The 11,631-nt window shown below is 37.5% G+C and overlaps 1 protein-coding gene across 1 annotated transcript in view; it reads right to left on the bottom strand.

Moving 5' to 3' along the window:
• Window positions 1-795: 795 nt before the first annotated feature.
• SLC17A6 (solute carrier family 17 member 6) overlaps window positions 796-11,631 on the bottom strand; it is an 86,852-nt gene continuing 76,016 nt past the window's right edge. The window contains exons 7-12 of the mRNA XM_060262071.1: window positions 10,070-10,212; window positions 9,326-9,475; window positions 7,284-7,416; window positions 3,877-3,987; window positions 3,598-3,725; window positions 796-1,552 (exon numbers count right to left, since the gene is read on the bottom strand). Of these exons, the coding sequence (XP_060118054.1) occupies window positions 1,217-1,552; window positions 3,598-3,725; window positions 3,877-3,987; window positions 7,284-7,416; window positions 9,326-9,475; window positions 10,070-10,212 (1,001 nt within the window). The 3' untranslated portion in view covers window positions 796-1,216. The remainder of the gene's footprint in view (window positions 1,553-3,597; window positions 3,726-3,876; window positions 3,988-7,283; window positions 7,417-9,325; window positions 9,476-10,069; window positions 10,213-11,631) is intronic.

Raw genomic sequence — 11,631 nt, 5'->3', positions numbered from 1 at the left:
CCTAAGCCCAACCCGCTAGATGCCACTTTTGGCTCACCATGAAGATTGTTGCTCATCATCAGTGTCCTTTATAATTCTATTTATTTGAAAGAGAAATACACCTTTGTTTTAACTTCAGAAATCTTTAAAATAGTACTATTTTATAATTATACAGCATCTTCAATAAACTATGACTTTATTTATATAATTGTGGCACAGCATTTGAAAATATGAAAAACTATCCAGGATTTAACAAATAGCTAATTTCTTCCCTATTTCTTGCATTTACCTCAATACAGGTGCCAAAAGAAATACATCCATTTTTGTTCTAGGGCTACTTCTCTGCAGTTCCATTTTCTTTGGATTTTGTTTGGGTCAAAGGAGATATATGGCTAGTAATTTGCTGGAGACATTGAACATACCAAAGACATCCCTGTCTTGCTTAAGGTTTGTTTGTTTGCTTTAACATTCTGCATGGAAGTTCAGACTTATACTGGTTGGTACATGTAAGGAAGAACATGACACATACAACAACTGTACCAGTCTGTAAAGAATAGAAATAAAATATTTGTGCCTAAATAACCAATTTTCTTCTTTATCACAGAGTAGCCTGCAGCATACAATCACAATAAATATATGCTATACCCTCATTGTTCTGTAAAGGCTCGATTCAGGTCTCTTGAAAGAGAACTGGATTGGGGCTTTATGATAATCTAAAACAGAAACCTTCTATGAGAAATCTTGCCTTAGAACAACCATACATTTCCTATATTGTACCAAGTAAACATGTGTATAACTTCACACAATCTTTTAAAAATCTGTTTCAATACAGTGTAACAAATATGTAAGTGCATTTATTTCAAACAATCAAGTACTTTTGGCTTTCTAAACAGAAGAGTTGATGTCCCAACTTGGTTGGTAGTTGTGCTTTAATCCTTAGTTATGAGCTTTCAGCTCATATATACTGAAAGAACCTAGTTTCCTCTAGTAGTTTTGACCAATAAACCCTTAAAACTCTATAGAATGGATACATCCAAATGGAGGTGATGAGATGTCACAAACTCATACAGATTGCACTTAATGGATTCTTTTTTTTAGGTTTTACAGTAAGACCTTCTGTCTGATATGTGTTTACATGTCTATATCACATTTGTGTGTGTGTGAGTCTTTCTGCATGTGCAAACAATCACAATGAATAAATCACAAACACTACAAAATATATCCAATTATAGGTTTGTTATGAATAATCTTCTCCTTCCTTATAGCTATATGAGTCTTGTACTTCTTCTTGTACAAATTCTTCTTTCTTCTCCCAACCATTTGGCCAGCCACCATTGACCTGGGTTGTAGCACCATAAGATTTAGTGGTACCATAATTTACATAATTCTGAGTGATGTCCCCTGTTTCTTCATCAAGTTCATCTTCATGTATGAAACCACATTTTTCTTCACTAGTCTGTTCTGGATCTGCCCATGGTTGTTTTTCTCCAGATGCAAATACACCATAGAATATGACTCCTCCATAATGGACCAAAGCAGCAATAAGGAAGACGTACTGCCATTCTTCACGTGTCTGTGAGAAAGAAGACTGCCATTTTAGAATAGCTGTCTAAAGTGGGTAGGTCCTTTGAATGAAAAACTATTTTTATGGAAACTACAGCTTTTCAACATAGAATCTATGGATTGGCTTTAGTTGTTGCAGCAGTTACAACAGCTTTCCAAACTTCACATGTGAGGTAGACTCCTACTACAATTCCTGAACATACTAATGTATTAAACTGCCTTAAACTGAGCCCTACCATTGGTTCAAGTGGTCAAAAGTGTTTCTTTTGATTGGCAAGTTATCAGTAGAGGTCCTTTCCCTGAGATTCTTTTAGCTGGAGATTCCAGTGATTGAATCTGGGACTTTCTGCATGTTCTGATTTTGAATATTTGATTTTCACTTAGCTCCTCTTGCTGCTATGGACTTGAGCCCTCTTTGACTCCATAACATCCTATATGAAAGCCAATACTTATGTAATAAAGTTCATGGATCTCAGTCAATTCATTGGGTGCTCATGCAATTATGATTCATACTGAGAAGAGGTGACTTAATCCTTCATGTCTTACTTGGTTTTGCTTTTCATATTGTTGTTAGGGGACAAGAATATGAGTCCTTTACAAAAATTCTTTCTTCTCCCAACCATTTGGTCAGCCGCCATTATACAGTAGTTTAAAGGGGGAAAGGATATGTGTCCTTAAAAAAAACAACCCTGTATTTTCTTTTAAAACACTATTAATAGCATAGGAAGTCCAGTTTCAACTGGCAAACCTGATCACGGATTGAAGGGTTAAATCATCTTTTCTCACCCCATATGGCCGCAGTCAGAATCATAACTGTGTGCAAACTCAGTTTACCTTTAAAAGATTGATGGAAATTTGTGACTTTCATCTCTTTGTGTTCTGGTGAATTAGAGCAGCTATCAATGGTATCTATCCTCTGCATTGCCACACAAGCTCTTCTCATAGCACAACAGTGTTGTGACAGTATTTGCGTGGAAACCAGTGGCATTCTTAAAACCCTCCTTAAACTGGGCTGGGAGGCCCCTAGTTCTAGCAAGGTTAGTCTGATGCTGGGACCCTGGAATTCTACCCTCAGATTATAACCTTAGTGTGGTGCATAGAATGTATTCACTCTTGCTAAAATGTTCTTTAAATAATCCTGAAGCTTATTTATGTTAACAAAATGTGTGTTTACATTTCAGCCTGATACCAATTCTCCTTTAACAATACAAATGTGATCTTAGTATTTCAGTAACTAGTTTTCCTGTTATTGGAATCTTCTGAATTTTTTAAAAAAATCATAACCAAAAGAGACGGTAGAGTCAGGAGAAACAGACTTCTAGGAATAAAATGTAATAGAGGGAAATCTAAATAGTGGATAACAGTAGTCTTACTTTAACAATTGTCCCATTTTTATAATAAAACACATAGGAAACAACCAAAAAATTGGTGAGTATACACCTTCAACCATTTTTATGAAAAATTATAGCCCATCAATGTTATCCTTTTTCCGAGTTGAATTCACATTACTATTTTGTGGTAGTCAGTGTAATTCGATTTTTGACATGGTAACAATGTATCTTAAACAGATGCAATGGAATGGCAGTATAATCTGAAGAAGAGATGGTTCACTCATGGCCAAAACTTTCATCCCTTTTGGAAGAGAAATTGATACAAGAGATAGAGACTCTTTGGAATCCTTTATACGTATGGCTGGATAGCTTGTCATAAAATTTCTTTTTTTCTTTTTTTTATGATTGTTATGATATTATAAGTTGAAACCAAATCTATGAATTTTGTTTCTACTTCTTATGATTTAACAGATCCTGGTTGAAGTGTAAGTGTAAGTTACTTTGGATAGTAGTGTAACTGATTTTCAAATGGTTTTTTTGTAGTAATGTTTAAAGCAGAATGTAATCATAAAATTTTTCTTTTTATTCCCCCTTTTTCCCTGCCCTTGTTGTTTCTTTATCTAAAATTTCAATAAAAATCTTTGATTCGAAAAGATTCATGGCCAACATTTTAATCAATCTTTGTGCAAAACATTTCAGAAATTGTATTGTTAATTAAACTCACCTTATTCTTTGTCATTGCTCCAACAATTATGGGACACACCATTCCAGACAGTGTTCCAACTCCATTTGAAATCCCCATTAAGATACTAGCATATCTTGGAGCAATATCTAAATGGTTAACATTGAATCCTGCAACATAAAAATGGTATTAACGGGCCAGAAAAGAATGTATTATGCTGATTAGATTTAGAATGCTGTCATGGATTATTGATATTCTTTCCATATTCACAGAAAACACTGACATTGTTTGATTATCTAGAACCACAGAATGATCACTTACCAGATATGGCAAAACCACTGAAGCCCACAGCTAGCACTAAGAATGAAATAGCCACACCTTTACTATGAGAATAGCCAACCACCAAGAGAAGAGTTGCTTCCATTCCAAAACCTTGACAAATTAAAAAAGGAAGAAAGAACAGCTAGTCACCCTCTGTTAAAAATATTAGATGGGCAGATTATCTGTATTTCCACTACACGGTCCACAATAACAAAGTCAATGATTGTGTCACTTTTCAGTTGATATGTTTCAGGACTCAGTTAATGTGGAACAATGTTCAGCAAAGATCTCAGGGACTGGTAACAGGGGATGCTTATAGGGCCATTCTGGTGGTACCTTAGCAGGGTGGGAATCACTGCCAGTCCTCCCTCATGACTTCTGATTTTATCAAAACTGACCAGGAAAGGGATGCACTTTAGCTGCCCCAACACTGTTACATTACTACTGTTAGATGGGGCCCATCTGCACAGGCATTGCAATGACCTGTCCTTTCAAGGAGCTAAATTATGGGGATTCCTAGCAAATGTGATAGAGGCTTAAAAGTGCTCCTATCCATAATATATGCTACAGCAGTTTAAGAGAAATCTCCTGTGTGATAGGAGGGGAAGATTTATTCATTTGACTGCTTCAGTAATTTATATTCCACTCTTCTCCCATCTGGCCTTGCAACTGGGGGGTGGGGTTCCTAAAACACAATAAACACCCAGATTTAACCACACTGGGAAATTAAAAAAAAGAATAATTAATTTCACAATGAGAAAGCACTATAACACAGTCAAAGCAGTGATGTTAAAACTGTAGTAAAAATGAATAAACAAAAACAATTTTACATCCCTTTCTGCTTCATCTGTCATTATATGTAAAAAAAACCCTCCTTATGACAGATCCTACCCACCACAAGCCCACTTTCTTATATTAAATTCCTCCTCCATTTCATAACCTGAAATAATAGAAATGCATGACATCACATCTTGCATTTCCCTGTCTCCATTGTATACCACTGCTATGGAAATAAATAGCATTATGCCATGTGCTAATTTTAGTATCTCTAACATGGGAGAGAATTAATTTGGGGTAACTTCTAGCTCAAGCCTGTTATTGAACTTTCCTTTAATGTTTAGGTTTATGTTATTCTAGTTTTTGACCCTTTGGGGGCAGAACATCAATCCCAACACAAAGAGAAATAATAAAAACTGCAGCAATAGATCAAGTCAGAAGAACTCCAGATAAAATTTACTCACGCTCCTCAACAGCTTTGAAACATTTTATAAAATCAAAAATTATTTACTGTCCTTTTTTAAATTTGAGATTTAGTCTGAAAACTCTTCTTGGAAAGGCCATCACAACAGAAGAATTCTATGACCCATAACTGCCTACCTAGCTTGATGAAGGCTAAAAGCAGCTGAGCAGGGAGGTTCACACAGAAGGGGTCTTATCCTAAGGCATGTGGGACTGAGACTGTGCATGACTATAAGATTTGTTGGCTTGAAGTTATAATCTTTACAATCTTGTGCCACCTCCTGAATTGATCTCATAAATGAAAAATTGCTATAACCCTTATGAAACTTTCCAGAGAGTAAGCCCCATTTAGCATAAGACTTACTTCTGAGTAGACCTGTTTAGGCTTGCTTCCTCTGTTTGCTACAGTATGATGCAGTAACAATATCCTCTTAGTGATTCCTGCCAATGATGCATGGCATTGGATCAGTTTTATTGTCACTACTCTATAGGTAACAAAAATTAAGAAGACCCCACCCTTCTCCCTGAATCAGAGTCTCAGAGCGGCTTACCATCTCCTTTATCTTCTTCCCCCACAACAGACACCTTGTGAGGTAGGTGAGACTGAGAGAGCTTCAAGGACATCTCTGTGAGAACTATGGCTGACTCAAGGCCATTCCAGCAGCTGCAGGTGGAGGAGTCGGGAATCAAACCCGGTTCTCCCAGATGAGAGTCCTCACACTTAACTACTACACCAAACTGGCTCTGCAAACTATTATTCTGGATGCTTTCCCAAATAGAATCAAGAATATATGAAACTATGAATATGGACCCTTAGAGCAGGGTTGTCAAACATGCAGTTTGGGGGCCGAATCAGGCCCCTGAGCAACAGGCTGTCATCTGCTTCCTTCTCCCTGTCTTGCTTCCTTCTGCATAACAACTTGCTTTGCAAGGCTTGCTCAATTGCACAGGAGCTACAGAGCAAAAGGAAGAAGGGAGGAATAACTTGCTTTGCCAGGCTCTCTCAATTGTACAGCAGAGCCAAACCTCTCTTCCTTCTATTGTCTGAGGCTCCTCCCCCCGCAGTCCCCTAGGAAAGGAAGGAAAAAGCCAGACCTTCCTTTGCCCAGTTCCCTGGATCCCATGGGAGAAATACAAAGAAAGCATCTTTAAGACCAATGAGTGCTAGTGTTTTAAGTTTTTAAATACATATATATATTTGTGTTTGTGTTCTGTATAAAATTTATATCTCTGCTACCTAATCTAAAATAGGTACACAAATAGCCCAGCCCAACATGGCCTTGCCCAACAAGGTCTCATTTATGTCAAATCCAGCCCTCATAACAAATTAGTTCGACACCCCTGCATTAGAGCAACCTGACTGAGTTCATAATTTCACCTGTTCATTGGCCGTCTTTTTTCTACTACATCTGCTAGTTTGTATGAAACAAGTTGTCTTCAAGTACCTCACTGCATGCACTGGCCTGATTTGTACAAATCCCCATCCATCATTTTTGGGGAATAAGAATCATGTGGACTAAGATTATGCACAAAGTCCTCATGTCACACAATGTTTATACATAGTTGGAGATGCTTTTTCCATCATAAGTAGAACTGATAGCTGTCTATGATCTGGCCCATCATAGCTCCACTGATGATGTAGCTACATCTGCATCAGAATAATTAAGCAAAGCATTTTATGCTATTGTAGCCTCCGTTTAAATGTTATTGGTCTGAGTTGTATGTCCAACATGTGCACAAATAAAATAATATTGAGAAGAATCCAGTTGTTTCTTTTAGATTAACATGTCTTATTTAGAGTGTGAGTTCTCATAAATTAGCATCTGCTTGATCATATGCTGCTGGCTGCAAGCTAGGTAAATCACTTGGTGGAATGTTTATGCATGGAATCTTAAAAAGGATGTTGGCTGAAAAGGATTATAAATGGGGAAGTCAAGGCACAAGCACAGTGTTGTTTTCAGCTTTTACATTACACACTCTAATCCCTGCATAGGGCTTGATTGACACAGTCAAATTGAATTATCTTCTGTTGCACCATTTCCCATTCCATATGTCCACCCAAATACAGCTGTTGGAGAATGACTGCTCTTGGAGTTCCTGATAGAATGATCAGGGAGGTTCAAATGTTCCCCCTCAGGCCACAGTATGAATAAAGTGTGATGGCTTACCTCCACAGTTCATTATCTTTCTGACAGTAGTAGTTGAAAGAATTTGCTTGCTTCTTAGAAAGTCTGCAATTTGCCCACCAATTGGCACAATAATAGTCATCACTAAATGTGGCAAAGCAGATAACATGCCCACCTAAAGTTAGAATAAGAAACAGCATGTGAAGGGGAAATCAGCAGATAAACCTTTGTGATTCTCTTCAGGTTCAAGAAATCTTCATCTCCAGGACTAAATCTTCAACCAGTGACTAATGATATCACATTTATTTCTGCATTCCTTATTATGAATTACCAGTGGCATTGAACTTGATGGAACAAAATATAGATTAGGACAAGAACTGACTTGTTAGGGCCTAGATGCATAATTTCAGGTAAGATTTCACTTTAGGTCTTATACTGATAACTTTATTTTAGAGAAGCAACACTGTAGCATGGAGCAGTTTAAGGAGACTTCTGTGCTGGCCACATAGCACCTCTTATGCACAGGCTCTGCCACAAGCTGATTTCATTATTCAGCGTTCCACTAAAAACCATATTAAATATGTGTTAGTGTTGGGCCAATACTAAATCCAGCTGAATTCAGCCTATGGTGGGGCATGCATGTGATCAGCTAAGCAAGCATGGGGCTGAAATACCTAAAGTCAGTGAGAAGTTGTATTTTCCAGTGATTGCCTCATCCTGAAATAGTCACGTGAATTGTGTGACTTCCACTACCAGCTATTCCTGGTACACAGTAGAATACATTAGGGGCACAGTATTTGGTGGAGATGCATTCTGTACATGGAAAGGATTCTGTGCAGTTTGTCTCAAGCTATGCAAAATGGAAAACTTTTACACTGAGAATTACATTTTTGTGCAGCTGGCATATGATGCTTAATGTTCAACTGCTTCAAAATAAGTCACTAAAGGAAAAGAAGACAAAAAAGAAATAGCAGATGAACATCAATACAGTCTTTCTGCCCTGTCATTTTTCCTGTCTTCTCTTCCATTTTACTTATTTGCTTCCTTTCTTTTGATCCTTTCCTTTTCTTGGAGGTGTTTCTTTCAATCCTTTCTGTTGAGCAGAAAAAATGCCTGTGCTTAAAGAGTAAAGGGCAGGGAGGAGCTGCACAGGGTGTTGGTCCAGTTGAGGAGAAAGGCCTAGCATAAACTCCAGGCAGAGCCTAGATTGATGTTACTTTAGGATCAAGATTGCAGAAAGCAATCTTGGGTCCCCAGCCCAGACAAAGGTATCCTTTGGGCCCCTCCTTCTTACTGAAATCCAACCCAAACATTATGAAAACAAATCACATGGCCTGCCCAAGAGGCCCCCAGAATAACTAGAGACTCCAGAATTTCATCCCCTTTGTCCCCTAACTTCTCTGGCCAGTATTACTCAATTGTCCTTTTCTCCTCCCCTTCCCCCCCAAAATCAAACCTTGCAAAATCTGCTTGAAACATTCTATCATTTCAGGAAGGGGGAGCAAACAGTGTGCAGAGTTTCTGCAGTCTTAAACCCATTAAAACAAATGGGGAAAAAAGTGGACAGCCATACAGGCTGAAAAAATATTCATGCAATGTGGATAATGAAAGTGGCTCTCAGCTCTGTACTCAGTGGAGAATTCCTCTTGGTTTGGAATGCAGGTTTTGAAACAGTGCTACAACAGTGCTGGAGATCAATATTTTGATAATACCTTTCTGTGGCTTTCTTTGCTGTAACCTCTCAATATAACACAAGCTATGTGAATGTGAAAATCATTACTTGAAGTCATTATTGTAAGTTTGACTGCTTCCACAGGGAGGTGGGAGAAGGCAGGACCTGCTGTAGGAGCAGCAGAAACTGGTGTGGAAATGGACAGGAATGGCATCCCCATGCTCCATCCCTCTGCTGATTACTGCTGTTGTTGTCCCTTCTGCTTTCCTTCCATATTTCCTCTACTTAATTGGTAATTCCCATTTGAAGCATAGAGCTTACAAAGTTAGCTGAAGTTAGAAACAAATTTTTGAAAAACCAGTGGTTTTGTATTCATGCCTCCCACAAATTTTCGATTCAATAATATAAATACCTTGCTAATTTCAAAGCCAAACACCTCTTCAAAGTAAGCAGGTTGACTAATAAGCAGCAGGTAGAAGGTCCAACTTCTGCAGAAGTTTGCAACAATTATTGCATAGACAGGCATAGAAGTAAAAAATTTTCTCCATGGAGTCTTGAATTTCTGAAACAAAATCAGCAGTTCATTAGCTTTTGTGCACTTTTGAACTTTTTTTTTTCAGCATAGCATGCAAAGCTTTGTTGCTCACATTTGTCACCATGGCTGAAAGACTTTTGTACACTTGTGAAGTTTTCCCCATGGAACAAGGAGAAAAATACACAAACATTCAGAAGATCAGAAAAAACATAAAACAGTGCACTAATGCTTATGGCGCATACAGAAAACATTTTACAAAACTTCATTTTTATTTCATTTTTTCAAGTTATAATCATAAAACAAGATTCATATCAAAAACTAGACTGCATTTTTAATCAGCTGGCATTACTTCATTGGCTATTACTTTGTGATTGTTTACAGAAAGTGCATTATTAAGCAGAATTACATCTCTCTAAGCCCAATGATTTCAAAGGACTTTGAAAGGTGTAATTCTATTTTGTGTGTCAAAACACTTTAAACTTCTTTTTCTTTCTTCAAAGTGAAAATGTAGCCCCAGTTTGCTTCTTCTTACAGTGGACCAACATTAATTTCACAGTTCAACTTCTGGCCAAGCTACAATATGATTGTTTCTACACTGACCACCAGAGACAAAATCCTTACTTCCATTGCTCCTAAAAGATTGGCACTCTCTCCAATACTCTCTTCTATGTATCTGCGTTCTTCATCTGTAATAGTGGGATGCTTTGCAGGGCTCTCGTATGATACCAAAAGCCAAAACATATACCAAACCATGCCAAAACTTCCTGTTGAATATATAAAGAAAGAAAAAAAATTAAAATCAAACTCTGAACTAGATCACGCAAGAGCAAAATATATACTCGTTTGGTATTTAGTATTGTATAGCACTTTCCTTATCCAGTCACTGCTCTGATATTTCTGTGCTGGATGTGAGTACTGATAAGGTTTGGACCATAATAAAGATCTCTCCTTGTTTTAATATGAAAAGTCACTGGAATGTTTGCATAAACTAGCAGCTCCAAATGGAGGTGGACACATATCTGTTGCAATCTGTATGTTCACCATAGTTTAGGAAAAGGTTGCTTTACTGGCAAAATTGCAGAGACCATCATTGTACTCCCACTATCAATGAAGCTCATACTTTGTAAACCAAGAATTTTATACAATCTCTTTTTGACTGCAGATGTATGCATGCCTGTTTTGTGCATATGTGAATGCTGACTTGGGAGGCAACCCATCAAAGCACTTTGCTATCTTTATTCTGCTAGAATAAAGTTACCTACTTGTATTTCTACCAAACTGAAATACCTCCTTGCTGTAACCCTTCAAGGTCTTGCTGTACTAAAAAATTTCTCCACTATAGCAGAGATATGACTCTCTGTCTGACAGTGCCACATACTTCTGGGCTAATCTGAAGGCTCCTCTCTCCATATCAAGATAAACACAGGTACGCTAAAAATCTCATCTCAGTCACACCTCTGATGCAATGTGTTGGCACTTCCATCGGTAAAAAAAAACTTGTGAAATAAGCAGTGTTGGTAAATACAAAATAACCATTCTTGGCTTACATTCCATTATTAACTGGGATGTGCCTAAAGAAGGCCCTTCATTAATTGTATTAACTTAATTTTAAATGGAACTAAATTTTGAAGCATATTCATTGGTGTGTCCAATGAAGATCATTTGTGGACCTCTTTCCTTAGACTTTTAAACATTAAATCAAATATACACTATTTGATTTTAAACGCTTAGATAATTATATCTCCTTAATTTTAGAAGTACGTAATGATTATTCCTCAGTCTCATCCCTTCTTCAACAAAGTACCGTACTTTGATTACCACCCAACTGCTACAAGTAACAAACATTTCACAAGGAATCAACTGTTGGCTTTTATAGTGATAGGATGCTAAAAATGTCCTCTTCTTCGACTATTGATGAAACTAAAGACCCATTTGTGAGCAAAAGGGAGAACTCTATACATAGCCAAAGCCGTAGCTTTCACTCCCCAAAAAGCAACTCATTGTTCACCTGTTGGGCAAAACAAATGTCAAACCAATTTCTAGTAGTATGACTTCCTAATTTTTATTTCAGTATATGGCAACTGCCAGTTCAAGACCAAATCTGGCCCCTCAAGGAGTCCTGTTAACTGCTTGCAGGATCCCTCCATAACAGGCAGGTATAAGGGGACATGGCATATGTAACT

Source organism: Heteronotia binoei, chromosome 21 (genome assembly GCF_032191835.1).
Source record: "Heteronotia binoei isolate CCM8104 ecotype False Entrance Well chromosome 21, APGP_CSIRO_Hbin_v1, whole genome shotgun sequence".
NCBI classification, from domain to species: domain Eukaryota; kingdom Metazoa; phylum Chordata; class Lepidosauria; order Squamata; family Gekkonidae; genus Heteronotia; species Heteronotia binoei.
This window is presented reverse-complemented; position numbering and strand designations above follow the sequence as displayed.